Source organism: Pseudophryne corroboree (genome assembly GCF_028390025.1).
Source record: "Pseudophryne corroboree isolate aPseCor3 chromosome 3 unlocalized genomic scaffold, aPseCor3.hap2 SUPER_3_unloc_1, whole genome shotgun sequence".
Lineage (NCBI taxonomy): Eukaryota > Metazoa > Chordata > Amphibia > Anura > Myobatrachidae > Pseudophryne > Pseudophryne corroboree.
The window spans coordinates 1,235,345-1,262,749 of NW_026967493.1; the positions used below are offsets into that span (position 1 = coordinate 1,235,345).

At 46.1% G+C, this 27,405-nt stretch overlaps 1 protein-coding gene across 1 annotated transcript in view; it reads left to right on the forward strand.

Moving 5' to 3' along the window:
- The window catches only part of LOC134983134 (zinc finger protein 271-like), a 260,373-nt gene that overhangs the window by 98,244 nt on the left and 134,724 nt on the right, over nucleotides 1-27,405 (forward strand). Inside the window, exon 5 of the mRNA XM_063948866.1 lies at nucleotides 7,902-9,359. Coding sequence (XP_063804936.1) covers nucleotides 7,902-9,359 — 1,458 coding nt within the window. The remainder of the gene's footprint in view (nucleotides 1-7,901; nucleotides 9,360-27,405) is intronic.

A 27,405-nucleotide genomic window follows, 5' to 3' on the forward strand; every position in this document is an offset into this window, starting at 1 on the left:
AAGCCACCAGCGTCTCCGGCAAGGAGCTTTCGGTGCGCACAGCGGGACCAAGCGCGCGCACCTTCCGTCACTTCAGGCTCCGGAGGGGGGTTCCAGGTCTCCAGGGGTCTTATGGAGAGTCTCCGTAGGGTAGAGGGCGTGTGGGGGGTCCACAGAAGGTCCGCCGTGGTCCGTCGCGGTCGCAAACGGATCCTGGAGCCCGTCGCCGGGGGGGCCTCCGAACTCGAGGTCCCGGGCTCTGGAGGTCTAATAGGCCGTAAAACCCGCGGCAGCGGGGATGGTCCTTTAGCGCTGCAGGACCCCTCGCCAGGCAGCCCACCGCCGTCAGCAGGTCACCAGGGCACAGTGGGGGTTGCTGGAGGGTATACTGGGCGCCCTGTTCAGTACGTTGGAGTCCTGAAAGGTAGGAGCTCCAGCCCAAGATGTCCACTCAGGTTAACGTCCTGGCCACGCCCCTCGGATCCCCCGTATTTTTAAAACCAGCACCGGGCTCTGCGCCTGGTGCTGGTGCAAAAAATACGGGGGACAAAAAGAGTAGGGGTCCCCCGTATTTTTTACACCAGCATCGGGCTCCACTAGCTGGACAGATAATGCCACAGCCGGGGGTCACTTTTATACAGCGCCCTGCGGCAGTGGCATTAAATACCCAACTAGTCACCCCTGGCCGGGGTACCCTGGGGGAGTGGGGACCCCTTCAATCAAGGGGTTCCCCCCCCCGGCCACCCAAGGACCAGGGGTGAAGCCCGAGGCTGTTCCCCCCCCCCCCCATCCAAGGGCTACGGATGGGGGGCTGATAGCCTTGAGAAAATTGAAAGAATATTGTTTTTTCCAGTAGTACTACAAGTCCCAGCAAGCCTCCCCCGCAAGCCTGGTACTTGGAGAACCACAAGTACCAGCATGCGGGAGAAAAACGGTCACGCTGGTACCTGTAGTTCTACTGGTAAAAAAATACCCAAATAAAAACAGGACACGCACACCTTGAAAGTACAACTTTATTACATACATGTCGACACACACACATACTTACCTATGTTGACACGACGTTCGGTCCACTTGTCCTAGTAGAATCCACGTGTACCTGTGAATAAAATTATACTCACCTGATCCAGTGTCCAGATTATAATCCACGTACTTGGCAAAAAAACAACAACGAACACCCGGACCAAACGGACTGAAAGGGGTCCCATGTTTACACATGGGACCCCTTTCCACGAATGCCGGGACCCCACGTGACTGCTGTCACAGAAAGGTCCCTTCAGCCAATCAGGAAGCGCTACTTCGTGGCACTCTCCTGATTGGCTGTATGCGTGTCTGCTGGCAGACAGTGCATCGCACAGCTCCCTCCATTAGTTTCAATGGTGGGAACTTTGCGGTCAGCGGTGGGGTTACCCGCGGTCAGCCGCTGACCGCGGGTGACCTCACCGCTGACCGTAAAGTTCCCACCATTGAATATAATGGAGAGGCTTTGCGATGCGCTGTCTGACAGCTCAGACGCGCATACCCAATCAGCAGAGTGCTACGACGTTGCGCTCGCTGATTGGCTGAAGGGATCTTTCTGTGACAGCAGTCACGTGGGGTCCCGGCATTCGTGGAAAGGGGTCCCATGTGTAAACATGGGACCCCTTTCAGTCCGTTTGGTCCGGGTGTTAGTTTTTTTTTTTTTGCCAAGTACGTGGATTATAATCTGGACACTGGATCAGGTGAGTATAATTTTATTCACAGGTACACGTGGATTCTACTTGGACAAGTGGACCGAACGTCGTGTCAACATAGGTAAGTATGTGTGTGTGTCGACATGTATGTAATAAAGTTGTACTTTCAAGGTGTGCGTGTCCTGTTTTTATTTGGGTATTTTTTTACCAGTAGAACTACAGGTACCAGCGGGCCTGTTTTTCTCCCGCATGCTGGTACTTGTGGTTCTCCAAGTACCAGCTTGCGGGGGAGACTTGCTGGGACTTGCAGTACTACTGGAAAAACAATATTCTTTCAATTTTCTCAAGGCTATCAGCCCCCCATCCGTTGCCCTTGGATGGGGGGGGGGGGGGGACAGCCTCGGGCTTCACCCCTGGTCCTTGGGTGGCTGGGGGGGGGAACCCCTTGATTGAAGGGTTCCCCACTCCCCCAGGGTACCCCAGCCAATGGTGACTAGTTGGGTATTTAATGCCACGGCCGCAGGGTGCTGTATAAAAGTGACCCCCGGCTGTGGCATTATCTGTCCAGCTAGTGGAGCCCGATGCTGGTGTAAAAAATATGGGGGACCCCTACTCTTTTTGTCCCCCGTATTTTTTGCACCAGGCGCAGAGCCCGGTGCTGGTTTTAAAAATACGGGGGATCCCCTGTCATTTTCCCCCCCGGATTTTTAGAACCAGGACCGGCTCGAAGAGCCCGAGGCTGGTTATGCTTAGGAGGGGGGACCCCAGGCAATTTTTGTTCTGAATTTTACCATTCCATTAAAAAAAAATATATATATATTTTTTGTATAAATAATACTTGTGCCTCCAATATAGACAAACCAAGTACCTAATCCCTTCTAATATAAATAGATATGCTATTAACAATAAAAAAAACACAAAAAAAAACATGTTTTTAAATTTTTTTATTAGATTCCGCCACCAAAGTGTGGCGGATTGAAAATTATGAATTTACTGTCTAAAAGCACTGTTGTCGAATTTCCAAACTTCAATTGAATATACTTTTGACGAATTGCCGCATTTGTACCATTGCAGAAATGACGAATTTGACAAATGTCGAATTTCAAAAAGTCGAATTTGGAAAGTCCGTATTTTTGACGGAAAGTACTGAATTGCATTGTCGATTTTTTTTTTGGGGGGGGGGGGGGGGGTGAAAATGTCCCGTTTTTCGACATTTTTGGGAATTCGACCGCAATTGCATATACTCCATAACATGTGCAGAGAGAGTTAGATTTGGGTGGGGTGTATTCAAACTGAAATCTAAATTGCAGTGTAAAAATAAAGCAGCCAGTATTTACCCTGCACAGAAACAAAATAACCCACCCACATCTAACTCTCTCTGTAAATGTGTTATCTGCCCCCCCTGCAGTGCACATGGTTTTGCCCAACTGCTAGCAAACTTGCTGCTGAGATCAACTCTGAATTACCCCCATTGTACTGTGTCCCCTGTAGTTTAAGCTTTCATACTACGTCAGATACACGGGGTAATGGGTCTGGGTCTAATTCCGTGGCACTCAGTTATCGTGTCCCAGATGCGTTTGAGGATATCATGGCTGCTGAGGGTTCAGGTTTTGGGGGTTCTGTACCCCCCAGTCAGTTTGTAGCACCGGGGGCACATCAGGGTCCGTCCTGGTCAGCCTTTTCCGATATACGGTCTACGCTGGTAACTAAACTTACGCCCCCTGTGGGACCTCCTGTGCCTTATCAGCCTTATATGGTCCCTGCGGTTCATCCGCCATGGACAGATGTCCTGTCCACTCAGTTACAGCACTTGAATAAATCTTTGTTTAAACAAAGTCCTTTCCCTCGCCCGCCTTAGACTAAGCCTAAGAAGTCCTCTAAGCGGGCTGTTACGTCCTCTCAGCCCACTCCAGCTCCAGATACCTCTTCTGAGGAGGATGGCGTGTATACAGACCCCTCAGATTCTGATTGTGATATTTCTGATGGGGAGTCTGTTTCACAGGTGGATGTTTCTGATCTCATTGAGGCTATCAGGCTCATTCTTCAAATTGATGATGAACCAGAGCCCACTACTGCCTCTAAGAAACCGGATAGGTTTAAACGTCAGAAGGTTACTAAATTGGTTTTACCTCATTCTGACCATTTAGTTGACATATGCCAGGAATCCTGGGAGAACCCTGGGAAGAAATTCACCCCGCACAAGAAGATGCTAGCTCGTTATCACCTTGCAGCTGAGTTGAGCAAGAATTGGGAAACGCCACCACCGGTAGACTCGTAAATTGCTAGACTGGTGGTATCTTCTGCCCTGCCTGTCACTACCGCTACTTCTCTTAAGGAGCCGATGGATAAACGCGTGGAAGTTTGCTTGATGCTTGAAGGTTATCTATACCCTTGCATGAGCTACACATAGGCCCACCATTGCGGCTACTTGGGCTGCAGAAGCTATGGAGGTATGGGCTCAGGAAATAGAGGATGTGTTTCCCTCTGGTTTTCCTGAATATGCCAGACAATGCCTCTCCTATGTTGTCAAGGCATCTCATTACATCAAAGAAGCTGCTTCAGATACTGGCGTTCTGGCGGCCAAGGCTGCTACGACATCCATTTTGGCTCACCGTATTCTTTGGTTATGGTCCTGGTTAGTGGACCTGGACTCTAAGAAAACCCTGAAGGTGCTCCCGTTCAAAGGTGACATCCTCTTTGGTGAGGCTCTCAATAAGATTGTTGCTGACTTAGCATCTGCTAAAACTGCATGTCTTCCTAGTACTACTACTTCTGCACCGAAGGCTAAGAGTACTTCTTTTCGTTCCATTCAGCCTCCAGGTAAAGCAAAAGGTCAGGCGTACCCAAAACAGTCTCGCACTTCCAAACTTTCCAAGCCTAAGCGTGCCTGGGCGGCTCGTCAGCCAGCTTCCAAATCTGATAAGCCTGCAGCATGACGGAGCGGGCCTCCTCCTGGTGGATCCCAGGGTGGGATGCCTACTTCTGCAGTTTACCCAAGTGTGGTTGGAAACCACTTCAGACGCTTGGGTGCGGGAAGTCGTCACTTGCGGATACGCTATTTCCTTCAAGAATTGTCCTCCTGCTCGCTGTTGCCTGACAGACATCCTCTCGGATCAGAAGGCGGCAACTAATCTACGCTTGGTGGTACAATCCCTCCTGGACACCTGAGTGGTGGTACCGGTGCCTCTGGCTCAGAGGGGCAGGGGGTACTATTCAATGCTGTTCCTAGTCCCCAAACCGAATGATTCCTCTCTGCCCATTCTCAACCTCAAATCATTGAACAAATTTGTGAGGGTGCCCACGTTTCGTATGGAAACCCTTCGCTCTATTGTCCTGGCTCTGGAACCAAGGGACTATATGGTATCCCTGGATATTCAGGATGCTTACCTGCATATCCCTATTGCCATGTCACATCAACAATACCTGCTGTTTGCTATTGGCAATCTCCATTACCAATTCTGGGCCTTACCGTTTGGTCTGACTACGGCCCCTCGAATTTTCACCAAAGTCATGGCGGCTATGACAGCTTGGCTCCGCCGTCGGGGCATCAGGATCCTGCCGTATCTGGATGACTTGCTGATCCCGGCAAATATCCTCGGACATTCTCCTCCGTCATCTGGATATGACTGTCCAGTTTAAGCAAGCCCACCGGGTGGCTCATTAACTGCAAGAGAACCTCCCTGGTCCCTGCCCAGAGCATGGTACACCTGTTAGCGTTGTTGGACACACACAACCAGAGGTTGTTTTTGTCACGGGAAAAAGTCCTTAAACTTCAGGACAAGATACGTTACTTCCTCTCTTGCCCACGTGTGTCAATACACTCGGCGATGCAAGTACTAGGCCTCATGGTGTCGGCTTTCGACATGGTGGAGTACGCTCAATTTCATTCCCACCCTCTACAAAAACTGGTTCTTGCCAAATGGGACAGCCTGCCTCACCGGATCAGGTCTCAAATGATATCCTTGTCTCCAGAGGTCCGTCTGTCACTGACCTGGTGGCTACAGGACCATCGGTTGAGTAGGGGCCGTCCCTTCTGGATCTCCAACTAGGTCCTTCTGACGACGGATGCCAGTCTGAGGGGTTGGGGCAACACTCTCTTCAGGGTCGGTGGACCAGGGAGGAGTCTCTCCTCCCGATAAAAATTCTGGAGTTGCGGGCAGTGTTCAGTGGTCTGAAACTGGCCCAGAATCTGGTACAGAACAGGCCTGTTCAAGTACAATCAGAGGACGCCACCACGGTGGCGTACATAAATCATCAAGGCGGCACTCTAAGCCGCATGGCGATGTTGAAAGTGTCAAAGATTCTTCGATGAGAGGAACGCCATCTGCCAGCCATATCGGCAGTGTTCATTCCGGGGGTCCTCAACTGGGAAGCGGACTTCTTCAGTCATCAGGACATTCACGCCGGAGAGTGAAGCCTCCATCCAGAAGTATTTCAACTCCTAGTGGACAAGTGGGGCCTACCAGGTAATGGCGTCTCGACACAATCACAAGGTTCCGGTCTTCGGAGCAAGAACAAGGGATCCTCAAGCAGCGTTCGTGGACGCACTGGCAATTCCATGGAACTTTCGGCTGCCGTACGTGTTCCGTCCGGTGTCACTCCTGCCCAGAGTAATATGGAAGTTCAAGCAGGAAAGAGGAATACTGCTTCTCATAGCTCCAGCGTGGCCCAGACGGCACTTGTTCTCGCTTGAGCATCCCCTTCTAATTCCACAACAGCCAGACCTCCTCGTTCAGGGCCTTTGTGTTTACCAGGTTTTGGCCCGACTGGCTTTAACGGCGTGGCTCTTGAAGCTTCCGTCCTAAAGACCAAAGGATTCTCTGAGGCGGTCATCCAAACTATGTTGAAAGCCCGTAAACCAGCTTCAGCTCGGATTTACTATAGGGTCTGGAGTTCTTACTTCACCTGGTGTGCGGCTAAGACTTATGACGCATACAAGTTCAGTACTGCCAAACTTTTGGCTTTTCTGCAACAAGGCCTGGACTGAGGCCTTCATCTGTCCTCCCTCAAGGTTCATATTTCTGCCTTGTCGGTGTGGTTTCAGAGAAAAATTGCGTCTTTACCTGACGTTCATACTTTGACTCAGGGTGTTTTACATATTCAGCCTCCCTATGTCCTTCCTGTGGCTCCTTGGGTTTTGTACGTTGCTTTAAATGCTCTACAAGAGTCTCCATTTGAGCTTCTTGAGACAGTGGTCCTTAAATGGCTTACGCTTAAGGTTCTGTTCCTGCTGGCTATTGCCTCTGCTAGACGTGTTTCAGACTTGGGTGCCTTATCCTGTAGGTCACCTTATCTGATTTTTCACAGTGACCGGGCAGTTCTTCATACTCGCTTTGACTATCTGCCTAAGGTGGTGTCATCTTTCCACCTTAACCAAGAGATTGTGGTTCCGCCCTTTGTCTCTCCTGGGGGTAAATTTACTAAGATGGGCGTTCTATTTAAGATGGGATGTTGCCCATAGCAACCAATCAGAGTACAGGTATTATCTTCTAGAAGTTGCTACATAAATGAGAAGTAGAATCTGATTGGTTGCTATGGGCAACATCCCATCTTAAATAGAACTCCCATCTTAGTAAATTTACCCCCTGGTCTGTTATCCATAGAAAAGTCTTTGGATGTGGTACGGGCTCTCCGTATTTATGTGAAGAGAACTGCCTCCCTGATTCTCTTTGTCCTTTTTGGTTTTCACAAACGGGGCTGGCTTGCAAATAAGCACATTTTGCCTAGATGGCTTAGAATGTTGATTGCACAAGATTATGCAGAGGCTGGTCTTCCAGCTCCTGCTACTATCAATGCCCATTCTACTCGGTCTGTTGGACCTTCTTGGGCGGACCGCCATGGGAGGAAACTTTCGCCCTGGGCGCCACAAGTTCTAGAACTGGCCCTGTGTTATATTACTGCACAGACCATGTCCCCTCTAGTAATCCCACTTGATCCCTCAGTGTTACCTAAATTTATGCACAGGGGATGTTATATTACTGCACAGACCATGTCACCTCTAGTAATCCCACATGGTCTCTCAGTGTAGGTTATACTCCAGTCAAACCTTCCTAGGTTTTTTAAACCGAAAAATGCCAGAAATACAGTATGGTTTACAATGTCTGTTACAAAATTATATATTTTACCATGTAACATCCTGGTTCTTGTGTACTCATTTTATAGTTATTTTCTATTTTTATCATATTCTTTACAAGATTTAAATGGTTTCATGAAAATTCATATTTCCATAATGTATTATTTTTTTCTCAGCAGATGGACACAAAAGCAGGAACATCTCAGAAGGACATCTAATCTTATCCCTGGATTGTGAAATAAAAGATGACAGTAGACAGTATTCTCCAGGAGATAGTCCCATTTCCCCAATTATACATCCAGCTCTATCAGCTGATACCTCTGATCCTGGGGAATGTTATCCTGATCACTCTGATATTGGTGCATCTGTTACAGCTCTGAGAGTAGATACAGTGTTTCCCTGTTCTGTAGATGCCAAATGTTTTACACAGAACACAAAGCTTATTACCCATCATCCAGCTAAGACAGGTGAGAGGCCATTTCCATGTTCTGAGTGTGGGAAATGTTTTACACAGAAATCAGATCTGGTTATACATGAGAGAAGTCACACAGGTGAGAAGCCATTTTCCTGTTCTGAGTGTGGGAAATGTTTTACACGGAAATCAAATCTTGTTGCACATGAAATAATACATACAGGTGAGAAGCCATTTACATGTTCTGTATGTGGGAAATATTTCACACACAAATCAACTCTTGTTGTACATGAAAGAATGCATACAGGTGAGAGGCCATATACATGTCCTGAGTGTGGTAAATGTTTTATACAGAAATCAGCTCTTGTTAAACATGAGATGAATCATACAGGTGAGAGACCATTTCTGTGTCCTGAGTGTGGAAGAGGGTTTATACAGAAATCGGCTCTTGTTATACATGAGAGAAGTCACACAGGTGAGAAACCATTTCCATGTTCTGAGTGTGGGAAATGTTTTGCACATAAATCAGATCTTGTTATACATGAGAGAAGTCACACAGGTGAGAAACCATTTTCATGTTCTGACTGTGGAAAATGTTTTTTTAAGACATCACACCGTCTTAGACATCAGAGAAGTCACACAGGTGAGAAACCATTTCCATGTTATGAGTGTGGGAAATTTTTTCTACAGAAATCAGATCTTGTTGTACATGAGAAAATGCATACAGGTGAGAGGCCATTTCCATGTTCTGAGTGTGGGAAATGTTTTGTACAGAAATCACGACTTGTTACACATCAGAGACGTCACACAGGTGAGACGCCATTTCCATGTTCTGAGTGTGGGAAATGTTTTGCACAGAAATCACATCTTGTTACACATCAGAGATGTCACACAGGTGAGAAACCATTTCCATGTTCTGAGTGTGGGAAATGTTTTCTACAGAAATCAGATCTTGTTGTACATGAGAAAATGCACACAGGTGAGAAACCATTTCCATGTTCTGAGTGTGGGAAATGTTTTGCACAGAAATCAGGACTTGTTCAACATCAGAGATGTCACACAGGTGAGAAGCCATTTCTATGCTCTGATTGTGGGAAATATTTTGCACATAAATCAGGACTTGTTACACATCAGAGAAGTCACACAGGTGAGAAGCCATTTCCATGTTCTGAGTGTGGGAAATGTTTTACACAGCAATCAAATCTGGTTAGACATCAGAGAAGTCACATGTGAAAAAAACATTTCCATGCACTGAGTGTAGGAAATAAATTGTCTCTTGTTGCACACGATTGGTATGGGTCGTTGGGTCGACATGGGCATTAGGTCGACATGAGTTTTTGGAGTTTTGGTGTCGTTTTCTTCGTAAAGTGACGGGGAACCTAATTAGTGCACTGTGTCACCTCGCATGGCTCGCATAGGTTACTATTCCCAATCGTAGTCCACGTGGATTGTAAAGTATTAAAAAGTCAAAAAAATTAGAAAACTGCATGGCGACCTAATGCCAATGTCGAGCTTCAGTGGTCGACCTAATGACCATATCCCCACACGATAGACATCACACAGGTGAGGAACCCTTTTTAATATCACAATTGCCATACAATGTTCCTCAAAGTTCCATCTTATTTACTATGCTTTTTACAATATGTTTCACCCAGTGCTGGCAAGTAATCAGATGTCATGCCATGGTTTACCACTGCTATGCCTATGACCAGTCTTTTGCTATTTGTACTCTGAACCCAATACCAACCCTAAATGACTGTCTAGCTGAGCTCCAGGTGTGGGTGATACTAGTTGGCTGGGACACAGTTGTGGTGAAACAAAGGTCCTTATGATAGAAGCTCACCAACAAAAGGGCAATGCTACAGCTTCATCAACCATCTGAACTTATGTGGACCATATCCACAATCAACCCATGAATTCCCTCAGAAGATCTACCTGAAGTCATACATGCATTTGTATCATCTCACATAGACTACTGCAATGTCATCTACCTGAGTCTCACAGAAAAAGAATTGCAACACTTGCAGCTTGTACAGAATGCAACAGCCAGGCTGTTACCTAACCAGCCCGTTCCTACCACATAACACCCATTCTCTACTCCCTTCATTGGCTGCCTGTAAGATGGTGACTCTATTACATTATCTATGTACTGACTCTCCCAGCCCTACATGACCAGGATCCAAGGTACCAGAAGCAGCTTCTGCCTCCTTACTGCCCTGGTTACTTCCATCTGCAGATAAAAGACTTATCAGCAGTACCATGAAACTCCCATAATTCCTTTGAGGGTTGATCTGTTAGCATTGCAGCCCTGACCATGGAACTTGCTGCCTTGCACAGTCCAAGAAGCCTCCACTCTGGAGACCACAAACAGGCTGATGACTGTTACTCGTTTCATTAATGTTACTAAATAATACATCCCACATGCTGAGGTCTTTATTCTGTTACACTTATTGTGTATCTTTTGCTCTGTGTAAATGTGAATGTAAAGCTCTGTGAGCCCTAATGGGAGGAAAGTGCTGTATAAATAACTTTATTATTGCTGAGAATGACAGGTATCAGATCTAGTTACACCGTACATTCCATATACAGAAGGGGAAATGTATAAGTAACATTATTACTGCTGAGAATGACAGGAGTCATCTAGTTACACCATACGTTACATATACAGAAGGGGAAATGTATAAGTAACATTATTACTGGTGAGAATGACAGGAGTCAGATCTAGTTACACCGTACGTTACATATACAGAAGGAGAAATGTATAAGTAACATTATTACTGGTGAGAATGACAGGAGTCAGATCTAGTTACACCATACCATAGGTTCTCAAACTCGGTCCTCAGGACCCCACACAGTGCATGTTTTGCAGGTCTTCTCACAGAATCACAAGTTAAATAATTAGCTCCACCAGTGGACCTTTTAAATTTTGACAGTGAGTAATTAATACACCTGTGCACCTGCTGGGTTACCTGCAAAACATGCACTGTGTGGGGTCCTGAGGACCGAGTTTGAGAACCTGTGCACCATACGTTACATATACAGAAGGGGAAATGTATAAGTAACATTATTACTGGTGAGAATGACGAGTCAGATCTAGTTACACCATACGTTACATATTACAGAAGGGGAAATGTATAAGTAACATTATTACCGGTGAGAATGACAGGAGTCAGATCTAGTTACACCATACGTCACATATACAGTAGGGGAAATGTATAAGTAACATTATTACCGGTGAGAATGACAGGAGTCAGATCTAGTTACACCATACGTTACATATACAGAAGGGGAAATGTATAAGTAACATTATTACCGGTGAGAATGATAGGAGTCAGATCTAGTTACACTGTACGTTACATATACAGAAGGGGAAATGTATAAGTAACATTATTACCGAAGAGAATGATAGGAGTCAGATCTAGTTACACCGTACGTTACATATACAGAAGGGGAAATGTATAAGTAACATTATTACTGGTGAGAATGACAGGAGTCAGATCTAGTTACACCATACGTCACATATACAGAAGGGGAAATGTATAAGTAACATTATTACTGGTGAGAATGACAGGAGTCAGATCTAGTTACACCATACGTTACATATACAGAAGGGGAAATGTATAAGTAACATTATTACTGGTGAGAATGACAGGAGTCCGATCTAGTTACACCATACGTTACATATACAGAAGGGGAAATGTATAACATTATTACTGGTGAGAATGACAGGAGTCCGATCTAGTTACACCATACGTTCCATATACAGAACGGGAAATGTACAAGTAACATTATTACCGGTGAGAATGACAGGAGTCAGATCTAGTTACACCATACGTTACATATACAGAAGAGGAAATGTATAAGTAACATTATTACTGCTGAGAATGACAGGAGTCAGATCTAGTTACACCATACATTACATACAGTGGGGTTTGAAAGTTTGGGCACCCCAGGCAAAAATTCATTTTAATGTGCAAAAAGAAGCCAAGGAAAGATGGAAAATCTCCAAAAGGCATCAAATTACAGATTAGACATTCTTATAACATGTCAAAAAAAGTTTGATTTTATTTCCATCATTTACACTTTCAAAAGAACAGAAAACAAAAAATGGCGTCTGCAAACGTTTGGGCACCCTGCAGAGTTAATACCTTGTACAATTGGGCCGATTATTCGCTTTGGGGGTTCTGATATCTGTGATAAACACTTGATTTTATCCCCAGAAAAGTCATCTGATTTCTTGTAAAATCTTGAGAAATCAAGAGATGGGAAAAAAATCAGGCTCAACCACACAATACCCAATTTTTCAACCTGGGCATATGGTCATATTATTGAAAATGCACACACACTGGCTGATAGGTGGAGATTGTGGCCGAGATTTTTGCATTGAAACAGATTGAAAAATTGATTGTGTTTGGGGTTTAGAGTTTCCTAATTTAATCTGCAAAATACCAAATCGATCCTTTGTACATACTACACAATATTGGCCCAATAATTGTATAGTATGTACTTAGCTTTAGGTTGTATATACTGCAGACGGGGACCTTAATGAGTTAATCAGGTTACTGTAGTCAAAGATTAATGGCTGATGTCTAAAAAAAATACTGAAGCTTGAATGCAAGTATAACTGAGAGAAAATTGCAGTGGTAGTAGTCTTTACAGACTAGTGACTCAACAATGTATGACTCCCTGGAACCCAGGAGGTGGTTGTTACTATATTCTGGATCCAGAAATGGTAGTATAGCTTGGACAGCAGTATAACTCTGTTACGAGACTTGCTCTGACCCTGAATGACTGACCAGAGCAGGCTTAGATAGGAGTTGCAGGTCTCTGGTTTCTGGTGTCAGCTGAGGTAAGGGGTGCTCTAACTGGAGGATTGCAGTCAGCTGACATGCTCCAAGATGGTGACATCTGTGCATCCATTCATGAACAAGGAAAAGCAGAAAACCAGGTAGCAAAGGTTCCATGCAAAATATACGGAACATGAGAGCCAGAAGGCAGGATCATGATACAACAGTAGAAAACACTAAAATCTAGGGGAAAGTGCACAATAGATAACCAAAGATGAACAGAAAGAATGACTTCAGCAACCCACTAAGGGGGCTAAAGATTCCTGTATATATCCAACTGACACACGACCACTTCACAGAAGACTTTGCTATTAGAAAAATGGCACAGTGCACTCTAAGGTATCCAGTCTCTAGGTCGACCACACTTAGGTCGACCACTATTGGTCGACAGTAAGTGGGTTGACATGATTTTTAGGTCAACATGAGTTTTTCATAGGGTTTTTTTTTCTTAATTTTTTACATTTTTTCATACCTTACAATCCACTTGGACTACAATGGGGAACAGCAACCCAACGCTGTGCTCGGCACCTTGCCCAAAGCATGGTGAGCCATGCGAGGTGACACGGTGCACTAAGTGGGGTTCCTGATCACTACGTAGAAAACGACAGCAAAAAAAGTGAAAAAACTCATGTCGACTTTCTGTCATCTTGACCTAGAGTCCCTGTCGACCTAGAAACAATGTCGACCAACAGTGGTCGACCTACACACTGTCGACCTGAGTGTGGTCGACCTTACATACCACACCCACACTCCAAGTGTAAAATCTAACCACTAAACTAACTAGAAATACTGGTTAAGTCAAACCCTATACCCTTTGAATGCCCCATAAGCCCACTAAGGTAACAGACCTTAAAGGCATGGATATGTATGGCTCAAGTCTACTTTGAAAACCTTTACATTAAATGACACTCAAGCAAGGGTCAGTGATCTCCACCTCTCCTTGACACTTCTCACATGGGCAACCATTATCATTGGCACTTCCCAGATTTCCCTTTAAGTAACGCTTCTCTTAAAAATCCAGGGAATGTCTCTAAACGTCATTGGGATCATTTTCCCGTGGCAGTCACTAAGTAACAGTGGAACATAGAAGTGAGTTTGCAAAAATCTCTCCAACTCCCTTGAGAAGCTTTTGACTTCATCCACTTCCAGCCCCAAACTCCTTATCACCGTCATGCACAAGATGACATAAACCGGGAGATAACCATGCCAAACTTGGAGACTTTTAAGTTGGTCACCATCTATCCATGAACTGTAGAAAGGAGACACCCAAAACAAAGCCCTCTACCCATTATTACCAGTTAGTTATTTATATAGCGCACACATATTCCGCAGCACTTTACAGAGAAAATTTTGGCCATTCACATCAGTTCCTGCCCCGGTAGAGCTTACAATCTATATGCACACACATTTTTACTAGGGTTCATTTTTGTTCAGATCCAATTAACCTACCAGAATATTTGTGGGAGGAAACCCACGCAAGTACGGGGAGAATATACAAACTCCACACTTTTAGATCCATGGTAGGAATTGAATCCATGACCTCAGTGGTGTGAGGCAGTTACCATTACACCATCCTTACTGCCCATTGATAAGGGGGTTTCTTAAAACATACTCCCTAGATTAAGTTTCAAGTTTTTGTAAAGAACACTACTGGGCTGGACATCCTCTTCCCTCAACATGTACTTATGACCTTATTCAGTAAGGATTGCAATTTCTGCTAAGTAGTAGTTTCTGCAATCAAATAGTTGCCACCCAGAAAACAGTGTGTTTCCACCCAGAAACGCCAGCTTCCTGTCAAACAGCGGCTGCATTGTGATCACGATCTGTATGCATTTTTAGTTGCTATTTTTGCTAGCACAAGCGCAGTCATTTGCTAATCTGATGGATTTTGATTCGCAAATTTTGCAATCCTACCTGAATGAGGTTCTTAGTATCCCAGAATCACACAGTTTCCCCATAATAACAGGAAAATCAAAGCCTGAATCTCAAGGTGTGTACACACGGTGACATTCTTGCTATGCTCGATTTTGACTGAAATTTCCCTTGAACTCCCCCAGAGCCCAGATAGTACAGATTTTGGGTTTGACTATCTGTGCTTGAGATTTTGTCTATGTATGATTTTGACTATACTTTGTACTAGATCGTACACTAGATAGTCAAGATTGACTTGCCTGCACAGTCTATCTAACCTTACAATACTGACCCCACGGGAGTGCGCATCGGGATCGCAAGTGGCTTAACACCTTGCGATTTGCACTAACATTTCTTGCGAATTTGACTATATAGTCAAAATCGTAAGAAAATATCTCACCATGTGTACACACCATCAGACCACAAAATTGAGGCAAACAACATATTTAAGTGACATACTGAATAAATGCTACCATACTTTGAATACTGGGATCATGTAAGTTTTGCAACCCTTTCCCTGAGAAAGTTTCCATTGTCTCCAGCTCTGTACTTTCCAGGTAGCAACTTCATGCCTATACTCCAATTTAGAGCGACATACTGGCTATTTCAGACCCGATCGCACGCTAGCTTTTTTTGCAGCGGTGCGATCGGGTCTTAACTGCGCATTCGTATGCACCGTAATGCCCAGGAGCGTCGCACAACTACTAAGCAGATCGTTGCTGTGCGATGGATTTATCAAAGAATCCATTCGCACGGGCGATCGCAAGGTGATTGACAATAAGAGGGCATTTGTGAGTGGCAACTGCCCATTTTCTGGGAGTGGTTGGGGAAACAGGCATGCATAAGCGTTCACAGGGTGGGTGTCTGACGTCCATTCCGGCCCCGGACAGGCAGAAGTGATCGCTGCAGCTGAGTAAGTCCTGGGCTACTCAGAAACTGCACAAATTTTTTTTGTCCCGCTCGGCTGCACAGGCGTTCACACACTTGCAAAGCAAAAATACACTCCCCCATAGGCGGCAAGTATGCGATCGCAGGACTGCAAAAAAGCCCCAGCAAAAGACAGATTGAATGCCTAAAATTTTAATCTAGAGAATGCTGTCTGGAAGGTTAAGCTCATCACTTTGCTCCCACAGCCAGAAAGCTTCACACTTTCCTGGTTCATTCAGGAACACGAAGCACCAGATGATATTCCATGCTACGCACCTGTACCATGGATGACAGGACAATTTTGACATCATCTGTATAAACCACCACCTTCAGCAGAGAGTCCAGGCCCAACTGCTCTCCCCCTACAGTACTGTTCTCTAATCCTGATGAAGGGATCAATCGCAAATACATATAGAAAATGGCTCAGGAATCATCCCTGATGGATTCTAGAGCCCACTGCAATGGCATACCTTTCCAGCAAGACCCATAAGTATTCATGATACATTTGATCAAAAGCCTTAGACTAATCCAATGCCAGTAACTACTTCTCCTGCCACTCAGCACGGCATTTTTCCACATCCTCCTGGATGTCATGAACCGCACTAAAGGTGCTATGGACCGTCACAGTACAGTGCTAAGATGGAGAAAGTAAAAGTCTGAAAACTTTGATCAGCCTATTGAAGAGCATTGACTTGATGCCAGTTCTCAATATGGGATGGGACTTTCTTCTTGTAATGCAAGGGCAGAAAACCTCATGGAGGAAGGGAGCGATCCCTCACCCAGGCTTTCATTAAACATCTTTATAAGACTATTTGGGTATCTGACAATTCCCAAGATACCATCTCTGTCCTCACAGAGGACATCCTGGTCATTGAACAAACATCTCACCTCTCTTGTATTGACTGTCTTCCTACAGGTCTGGCAGGGATGAGGCAAGTTGTATTTCCCATAATACTTTTCCAAAATTAAAGCAGCCACCCAGTTACACTGCTGTCAAGAACTCACGCTTTCTTTTCAAATCATGGCATTACATTTACTTACATTTTTCTTTGCTATTAACCTATGAAAAAAGCTCAGAGTTCTCTTTTTACACTCCTTTCACCATTGAGATCTACTTCAGCCTGACTCCGAAAGAGTCTCCTTTGATTGAAAGAAGTCCCTGAAGGCCAGTCTAACCCATTCTTCCTTCAGGAGAGCAGAATTCAAGTGCCATAGGCCCTGCCCTTTCTGAGTGGTTTCTGAAAGATTCAAAGTAATACTCCGAAAAATGTAATCTGAGAACTCTACTGGCTTTACCTCTGGAAGCAAAGTTTTCAAGGACTCCTTAAGAAAAAAACCTATCTATCCTAGACTTATGACTACCACTAAAATAAGTGAAACCCATGAGGTCTGGAAAATTATGAATATGTACATCCACCAGACATGCCTGCCTAATCATGTTAACTCAAAAATTGGCATCATAGCTTAGGGTTGTCCTTGAACCACCTGTCTTTGGGTCTAATTACGATATGAAATATTACATTTTATTTAACTGAAAATATTCTATTATCCTATTCCAGGTTGATTGAGGCCCATTTTATTATCCTTTATTTATACTGTATGGCTCCACAAGGGTTCTGCTGCGCCCTAACAAAGTACATAAACAAGTTAGCAAAACAAGAAAAATAGAGATTACAGAACAAGACAACGTACAAGGTATATAAACATCACTGCATCAGTGGATATGGCACTGAAATAAGCATCAGAGTGGCCAAAACTGAGGGCTAGGTGCCAATGTAAGGAGTATGGAGTAGAAGAAAGTCTAAGAGAAGGAAAAGCACATGAGGGAGGAGATGCCCTGCTCATGAGAGCTTACATTCTGAAGGGGAGAGGCAGACGGGTGACACAGATGGTGTAGAAGTGAGCTAAGAACATAGGGTTAGGATGAGAGGTGGCTGGGTGTGATGAAGAAGTGGGTCTTGAGAGCCCATTTAGAGGTGGGGAGCATCACAGCCAGTAATCAGTTGGCAGGAGAGGCAACATGTATTTCTGGAGCAAAGAGGGCAGGTGGCAATGTAACGGAAGATATGGTCAGATATGTAAATGGGAGATGAATGGATGAGGGCTTTGTGAGTGTTAGAAGCTTGTAATGGATTCAGAAGTCCAGTCAGTGTATGGCTTGCAAGAGAGGGGAGGTGGACATAGTACAAGTTGGAGAGGAAGTTGAGCCAGGGAGCAGTATTGAGGATAGATTGTAGTAGAGAGAGGCATTTGTCAGGGATGCCAGATAGAAAGAGATTACAGTAGTCCAATCTGGATATGACCAGTGAGTGGATGAGGGTCTAAGTAGCATGCAGGGTGAGAGAGGGTCTGATACTGGAAATATTTTTGAGATGGAAACGGCAGGACTGCAATAGGTACTCAATGTGTGGTGTGAAGGAGGATGAATCAAGGATTACTCCAAGATAGAGGAGATAGTTGTGCCATCAACAGATGGTGAAATTGTGGGAAGTGAGCTTGTGCAGGAGAGTGGGAAGATGATCAGCTCAGTCTTTGACTTGTTAAGTCTGAGAAAGTGCTGAGACATTCAAGAATAGACATCAGAGAGACAGTTGGAAATATGAATGGGGAGTGAGGGAAAGAGGTCAGGGGAGGAAAGGTAGATTTTAGTATCATCAGCATAGAGATAATATTATAAATCCACTAGTAGAGACCAAGCAATGATGTGAGGTTATATTTAGCTGCAAATGGTTTTGCATATGGATTGGGATGTTGAAATCAACAAAGACAATGAAGGGAATGTCTGAAGTGAGGAAGCCAGGAGAGGGGGGAGAGTTTGTGGGAGATATGGGAAAGAGATTATCAGGGTTACTGTAGCACTGAGGTGAGACTCATTTGGATGGCATGGATGAAGAGTGTGTGGTGGTGGTGTGAGCTCCTGGGTTAGGAAGGGAAATTGCCAAGAGATTAGTAGGGAGGGAGGACAGTGTGATGTGGATCGAGGTGAGGTGACATTCAAGAGAAGGAGCAGGACTGAGTGAATGAAAGTGGTGTAACTGTAGGGCCGGTGAAGAAAAGCAGATGGGAGGCGGAGGAGGAGAGGTAGAAGACTTGGGGGGAAGGTTAGAGAGCAAAATGAGGCAAAATAAAGGATTAGGTAGATATTAAGTGATGGGGAGTTGAAGAAAACCTGGACATAGTGTGAATGAGGTAAATAGGGGGTGGAAAATGTGAATAGGAATATAGGCTGTATGAGAGAGGCAGAGCAGCAGAATTTCAGGAATACAGCTGAAAATACAGTTTCGTTACTTGTGTATGTTCAACGGCAATAATATAATGTCAAGTGAAGATTATAAGGATGCAGAAGCTGAATTAGAAGGTAGACTGTGTAGAAATCAGAGGTTGTTATGGTAAGCAAAAAGCAATAATTCATAAAGGACTTTAAAGAGAAAGCGTTTGGCATCCCGGTGGTCATGTGCCCAACGCCGGAATCATGACACCCCTCAGGAGCAGCGCTGGGTCACTGTCAGCCAACATCCTGCAGGTATCGGGGTGGGGTTAAGGGCTGGGAGAGGGTTAGGCACTAGGGGTGATAGCTGTAGCTAACACCCCTGGAGGATTAACCCTAGCCGACACCCCCAGAGGGTTAGGGGAGGGGAGAGAGAGGTAAAATACGGTGTTGGGATTCGCACTGTTGGGATGGCACAGTCCGTCATGTGACTGCTAGCATCACGGCCGCCGCTATTTCATACCTAACCTCTTTGGTAAGTGTATAAAGGCATACTGACATTGCTACATTTGTGAATTCAGATGTTTGTGTAAAAATGAAAGTATTAATACAAGATTTTGCTGGTGAAGTTGACATTTCTAGCTGAGGTCAGTGCTGTGTGTCCAGGTTACCCAGATAGGAGGCGTTTGTTGTGAAGTGGGGATGTGGTCAATCTATGCATGAGTTGCCAATGATTGGAATCTACAACTACTCTCTGAATCTACAACTAATCTCCACCCCATACCACACAGCTACCAACTGGGTCTACACATCTAGAAACTAAAGAAAATACATCCGAATAGGACATTATGCAGCAATGTGTGAATTTGGAATACCTAGAGGTTTTCAAAGCTGGCCTATAGAAATACAATGGCTAGATATGTATTAACCTTAGGCCATGTTCTACAATTACACATCTACCTACCTACCTGCAATTCTATAACCCTTTCCAATTACCATATAGGTAAAAAGTACTGCCAACCAATCCTACGGCTCGGCCACAAGAGACCAGTAAGAAGGCCCTTGCGTCTACTCACGTTTTTGCCTTGTGGAGCCAACTCACTTTTCTCCTTCGTCCTAGAGGATGCCGGGCACTCCAAAAGGACCATGGGGTATAGACGGGATCCGCAGGAGATATGGGCACACTATAAGACTTTGAATGGGTGTGAACTGGCTCCTCCCTCTGTGCCCCTCCTCCAGACCTCAGTTAGATTCTGTGCCCAGAGGAGACTGGTCACACCCTAGGGGAGCTCTACTGAGTTTCTCTAAAAAGACTTTTTGTTAGATTTATTATTTTCAGGGAGCACTGATGGCAACTTTCTGTGAGACTGATAGGCTCTGCTTTTTAGGCTACTGGACACCATTAGCTCCAGAGGGTCCGATCACTTGGGTCGCCTAGCTGCTCGCTCCCGGAGCCGCGCCGCCGTCCCCCTCACAGAGCCAGAAGATCGAAGACAGGTGAGTAACGAAGCAAAGAAGACATTGGAAGGCTGCAGAAGACTTCAGTCTTCCTGAGGTACCGCGCAGCGGTCGCGCTGCGCGCCATTGCTCCCGCTCACACAGGCACTGCATGGGTGCAGGGCGCAGGGGGGGCGCCCTGGGCTGCAATAAAAACCTCTTTTAAAACACTATCTGGCTATTTTAAGGTGCATAGGCATTGTTTGTGACCCCCGCCAGTATAATCTCAGCGGGACCGAAGCGTGCTTTTTAGGGGGCGGGGCTTCCTCCTCAGCTCTGACCAGCGCCATTTTCTCTCCACAGCTTGCTGCAGAGACGCTGCTCCTGGCCCTTCAACTGCTGTCACAAGTAACAGGGTGTTGAAAACAAAGGGGGGGGGGGGGCACTTAATTTTGGTGTTGGTTGTATTATATTACAAGCGCTGATAGGTCTGGGGCATTGTGCTTTTCAGACAGGTGTGGCGCTGGGTGTGAGCTGGCAAACTCCTTCTCTGTCTCTATGAAAGGCCTTGCTGTGGGTCTGTCCCCTTTAGCCTAGTGTGTTTGGGGGTGTCGGTACGTGTGTGTCGACATGGCAGAAACAATGCTCTTCCCAGGAGGAGGTTAGTGTGAGAGCTGAGCAGAATGAAGGTGAGACTCTGTCGGCACCGCCGAGTGCTGATTGGGTTGACATGTGGAATGTGTTGAATAGCAGTGTGGCTTTGTTACATAAGAGGTTGGACAAATCTGAGTCTCAGAACCAAGCATGGAGGCAATCCATGGGAGACGTGGTACCACACACTCAGGCCCCCTCGGGGTCCCAAAAACGTTCATTTACCCAGGTAGCAGACACTGATACCGACACGGATTCTGACTCCAGTGTCGACTATAATGATGCAAAGTTGCATCCTAAGATGGCTAAGAGTATTCAGTACATGATTGTGGCTATAAAAGACGTGTTGCATATTACGGAAGACCCCACTGTCCCTGAGACAAGGATCTGTATGTATAAGGGCAAGAAACCGGAGCTAACGTTTCTTCCCTCTCAAGAACTGAATGTCCTTTTTGAAAAAGCCTGGGAAATGCAAGACAAGAGGTGACACATTCCCAGGAGAATTGCTATGGCATACCCGTTTCCTTCTCAGGATAGGGTTGGGTGGGAGGCAACACCCACGGTAGACAAAGCTCTAGCGCAGGGGTGGCCAACCAGTCAGAGGCAAAGAGCCAAGAAATCTTGTAAGGTACATCAAAGAGCCGACTTCGAGCCGAAGGCACATTTGCAAAAATGGGGTGTGACCTTGTGCCTGCTAGGCCACGCCCCGGTATAAAATACATTGAAAAAGCCAGATCCAACATAAAATACAATGAAAAAGCCACTTCTACATTAAATAATGTAAAAAGCCAGATCCGCAGAAAATATATTGAAAAGCCAGATTCACATAATACACTTCAGTTCCCCCATGTGTCACTCCTTCCAGCTCCCGTCTTTGTCACTCCAGCCAGCTCCCCCATCTGTATTTGGCTCCCTCAGCTCTCAGTCTACGTAGTGCTGCTGCATGTTGTGGTCACGTGACTTTGAGTGTTGGGAGCCACATTTGAATAAAGAAAGCCGCATGTGGCTCAAGAGCCACGCGTTGGCCACCACTGCTCTAGCGCGATTGTCCAAGAAAGTGGCGCTACCGTCTCCTGAAATGGCGATCCTTAAAGATCCTGCTGATCGGAGGCAGGAAGCTACCTTGAAATCTATTTATGTCACGACAGGTACACTGCTCAGGCCGGTTGTGGCTTCGGCATGGGTGAGTAACGCAATTGAAAAGTGGGCAGATAACTTGTCATCGGATATAGACACCCTGGATCGTGATAGCCTGCTTTTGACACTGGGTCATATCAGGGAGGCTGCAGTCTATCTAAAAGAGACGGCGAGAGATATTGTCCTTTTGGGATCAAGGACCAATGCCATGGCGGTCTCGGCTAGAAGGGCGTTGTGGACTCATCAGTGGAATGGTGATGCTGATTCTAAGAAGGCTATGGAGGCTCTCCCCTACACGGGTGGAGTTTTGTTTGGTGAAGGCCTCGCAGACCTGGTTTCTACAGCTACCGCGGGTAAGTCCTCTTTTCTGCATTTTGTTCCTCCGCAGCAAAAGAAAACACCCCCATTTCAGATGCAGTCCTTTCGGTCGCAGAAATTCCGGAAAGGACGTGGGTCATCTTTCCTTGCGGCAAGAGGTAAGGGTAGAGGAAAAAGATCGCCGGCTCCCAGGAGCAGAAGTCCTCCCCGGCTTCTACCAAATCCACTGCATGACGCTGGGGCTCCCTTGCGGGAGTCCGCACCGGTGGGAGCGCGTCTTCAACTCTTCAGTCAGGTCTGGGTTCTCTCGGGCCTGGATCCTTGGGTGCTGGAGATTGTGACCCAAGGATACAAGCTGGAGTTTCAAGACGTGCCTCCACGCCAATTTTTCAAATCGGCCTTGCCAGCTTCTCTTCCGGAAAGAGAGGTAGTGTGTACGGCGATACAAAAAACTGTGTCAGCAGCGAGTCATTGTCGAAGTTCCCCCGTCACAGCGGGGAGAAGGGTTTTATTCAAGCCTCTTCGTGGTCCCGAAGCCGGACGGGTCTGTCAGACCGATTCTGAATTTAAAATCCCTCAATGTGTATTTGAAAAGTTTCAAATTCAAGATGGAATTTCTCCGAGCGGTGATTTCCAGTCTGGAGGGGGGGGGGATTTTATGGTGTCAGTCGACATAAAGGATGCTTACATACATGTCCCCATTTATCCTCCTCATCAGGCGTACCTGAGGTTCGCTGTGCAGGATTGTCACTACCAATTTCAGACATTGCTGTTTGGTCTTTCCACGGCCCCGAGGATTTTCACAAAGGTAATGGCGGAAATGATGGTGCTCCTGCGCAAGCAAGGGGTCACAATTATCCCGTACTTGGACGATCTCCTGATAAAGGCGAGATCACAGGAGCTGTTACTAAAAAACGTTGCACTCTCACTGCGGGTACTGCAACAGCATGGCTGGCTCCTGAATTTGCCAAAGTCGCAGGTGATTCCGACAACTCGGTTGTCGTTTTTGGGCATGATTCTGGACACGGAACTGCAGAGGATTTTTCTCCCATTGGAAAAAGCTCAGGAAATCCAGAACATGGTCAAGGAACATCTGAAACCGCCAAGAGTGTTGATTCATCAATGCACTCGAGTGCTGGGGAAAATGGTGGCGGCCTACGAGGCCATTCCGTTTGGCAGGTTCCATACAAGAACGTTTCAGTGGGACTTACTGGACAAGTTGTCAGGGTCCCATCTACAGATGCACCGGAAAATAACTCTGTCCCCCAGGACCAGGGTTTCTCTCCTGTGGTGGCTCCAAAGTTCTCACCTTCTACAGGGTCGCAGGTTCGGCATCCAAGACTGGATTCTGGTGACCACGGACGCGAGTCTCCGAGGTTGGGGAGCAGTCACACAGGAAAAATGGTCAAGCCAGGAAGCTTGTCTGCACATAAACATTCTGGAATTAAGGGCCATCTACAACGGCCTGCTACAAGCGGAACATCTTCTTCGCGACCTGCCTGTCCTGATTCAGTCAGACAACATAACGGCCGTGGCGCACATAAATCGCCAGGGCAGAACAAAGAGCAGAGCGGTGATGGTGGAGGCCACCAAGATCCTTCGCTGGGCGGAAAAACATGCAAGCGCCCTGTCAGCGGTCTTCATTCCAGGCGTGGACAATTGGGAAGCAGACTTCCTCAGCAGACACGATCTAAAAAACCCAGGAGAGTGGGGTCTTCATCAAGAGGTCTTTGCAGAAGTTACAGGTCGTTGGGGAATTCCTCAAATAGACATGATGGCGTCTCGCCTCAACAAGAAGCTTCAGACATATTGTTCCAGGTCGAGGGACCCTCAAGCAGTAGCAGTGGACGCTCTGGTGACACCGTGGGTGTTTGTCGGTCTATGTGTTCCCGCCACTTCCACTCATCCCAAAGGTGATAAGGATCGTGAGAAGAACAAGGGTTCAGGCGATACTCGTTGTTCCAGATTAGCCATGGAGGGCCTGGTATCCGGATCTTCAGGAATTACTCACAGGAGATCCTTGGCCTCTTCCTCTAAGAGAGGATTTGTTACAGCAAGGACCGTGCATGTTCCAGGACCGCGGTTGCGTTTGACGGCATGGCGGTTGAACGCCAAATCCTAGCTAGGAAGGGTATTCCCGGGGAAGTCATCCCCACCCTACTTAAGGTTAGAAAGGAGGTAACGGCGAAGCATTATCACCATATCTGGAGAAAATATGTGTCTTGGTGTGAATCCAAGAAGGCTCCTATGGAAGAGTTTCACCTGGGGCGGTTTCTCCATTTTTTGCAAGCAGGTGTGGATGCGGGCCTGAAGTTAGGCTCCATTAAAGTGCAGGCCTCGCTTCCGGAAGTTCAGACGTTCGTGAAAGGCGTACTACACATACAACCTCCATTTGTGCCCCCAGTGGCTCCATGGGACCTTAACGTGGTGTTACAGTTCCTTACGTCACATTGGTTTGAACCTTTACAAACTGTTCAGTTGAAATTTCTCATCTTCCATGAGGATAGAGCGGAGTTCATTTTCTACCGAAGGTGGTTTCTTCGTTTCATATGAACCAACCTATTGTGGTGCCTGTGGCTACTGAAGCCTTGGCTGATTCAAAGTCTCTTGATGTGGTCAGAGCTTTGAAAATTTATGTAGCCAGAACGGCTCGGGTGAGAAAAACAGAGGCGCTGTTTGTCCTATATGCTGCCAACACGGTTGGCGCTCCTGCTTCTAAGCAGACTATTGCGAGCTGGATCTGTAATACGATTCAGCAGGCTCATTCTATGGCTGGGTTGCCATTACCGAAATCGGTGAAAGCCCATTTCACTAGGAAGGTGGGCTCTTCTTGGGCGGCTGCCCGAGGCGTCTCGGCATTACAGATTTGCTGAGCAGCTACTTGGTCGGGGTCAAACACTTTTGCAAAGTTCTACAAGTTTGATACCCTGGCTGATGAGGACCTCATGTTTGCTCAATCGGTGCTGCAGAGTTATCCGCACACTCCTGCCCGGTTTGGAGCTTTGGTATAAACCCCATGGTCCTTTTGGAGTCCCCAGCATCCTCTAGGACGAAGAAGAAAATAGGATTTTAATACCTACCGGTAAATCCTTTTCTCTTAGTCCGTAGAGGATGCTGGGCGCCCGTCCCAGTGCGGACTCTATCTGCAGTACTTGTATATAGTTATTGCTTAAGTTACACAAAGGTTGTGTTTGGTAAGGGTCAGGCTGTTGCTGATCTGTTTTAGTTCACACTGTTAACTGGGTTTAATTAAATGCCATGTTGTATAGTGTGGTGTGAGCTGGTATGTCTCTCGCCCTTAGTTTAACAAAAATCCTTTCCTCGAAATGTCCGTCTCCCCTGGGCACAGTTCTTATAACTGGAGTCTGGAGGAGGGGCATAGAGGGAGGAGCCAGTTCACACCCTTTCAAAGTCTTATATAGTGTGCCCATGTCTCCTGCGGATCCCGTCTATACCCTATGGTCCTTTTGGAGTCCCCAGCATCCTCTACGGACTAAGAGAAAAGGATTTACCAGTAGGTATTAAAATCCCATTATTCTGGTCTCTTTCAAAAACTAAAAAAGCAGCCTCAATCATGCTGAAAAAATTCAAATGCCATAAATCAAGTTAGTTCCGACAAGACGGAAGCCACATTAACGGTGGCACATCATGTAGGCTGAGGATACGTGGTTCTGGGTTATAGAGGTAGGACCCAATTCACTTTCTCTTTACTTGTACCTATATCTATCTAATGGTGTCAGGACCGACTGTTCTTGTGGATCCGTTAACCCTGGACCAACCGAAGGTGTAGGTGCTGGAGTATGGTGAAAACAGGGAGGACGAAGAAAGTTCCATTTCATATATTTATTAAGAGACAACGATTCCAATAATAAGTTAAATGACAATCATTAGTATCCGTATGCAAACTGACGTACTGCAATGAATGGCATAAAGATAAGCAGGAACAGTGTTAAGGATGCATTGCAGAAATATTCATACAACTGAGTTTAAACAAGCTTGAGAATGAATGAAGAATTGTCCAAATGAAGCAATGATTGGTGCCAAACTGTAAGGAGTGTTAACTGGATATTGTAGACATAAATGAGTAACTGTAGAGACTTGTACTGAAGCTTAAAGGTTAAACTGGAAGGCTGTGAAGAATTGTCCTTGATTGAAGCAACAATGAAGATACAATACTGAATGGAATACTTGCAAGTTGTGAAGATAATACTTAAAGCACTGTGAAGCTGCAGCAGATAACAACAGTGAAGAATGAGTTAAACTGGATGATGAGAGATCGAGAACCAGGATGAAGTTGAACTTCCACAGACTGTATGATTATGGCAGGCAGTCACTGAACAGAGTAACCTCTCACAGAACTCAGAGAATCCACTTGTTACCACTTGGAGAGCGATTGACTGACAGCACAGCAGGGAGCTGGTGGATTTCTTGTGGTGAAGTCTGCATGCAGACCCCTGGGAGCGGAGGCAATACCAGGACCACTGGAACCACACAGGATATCATGGAGAGAACACAGAGCTAGGGCATAAAGTAAATCCAACAAAGCACTGACTCAGAGTAACATAATTCCAGCCTACTTAAAGGTAGCACAAGCACGGGATTGGCTAACACTTACCCACAGGTGTTTCACAAGTGCTCACAGGTGCTCATTTGGTCTCCAACATGGATGCCTCCTATACTGTAGACACACAGCGGCACCTTCGGCCATTCGGTCCCCGCACTCCCTGCTCCCAGAGTCTGTATCACCTCTGCCGCTGACCACGCCACGTCCCTACATGGCCGCACAGTACCGCGAGCAACCGCGCCGGCAACAGACGGAACCCGCAGTGGTG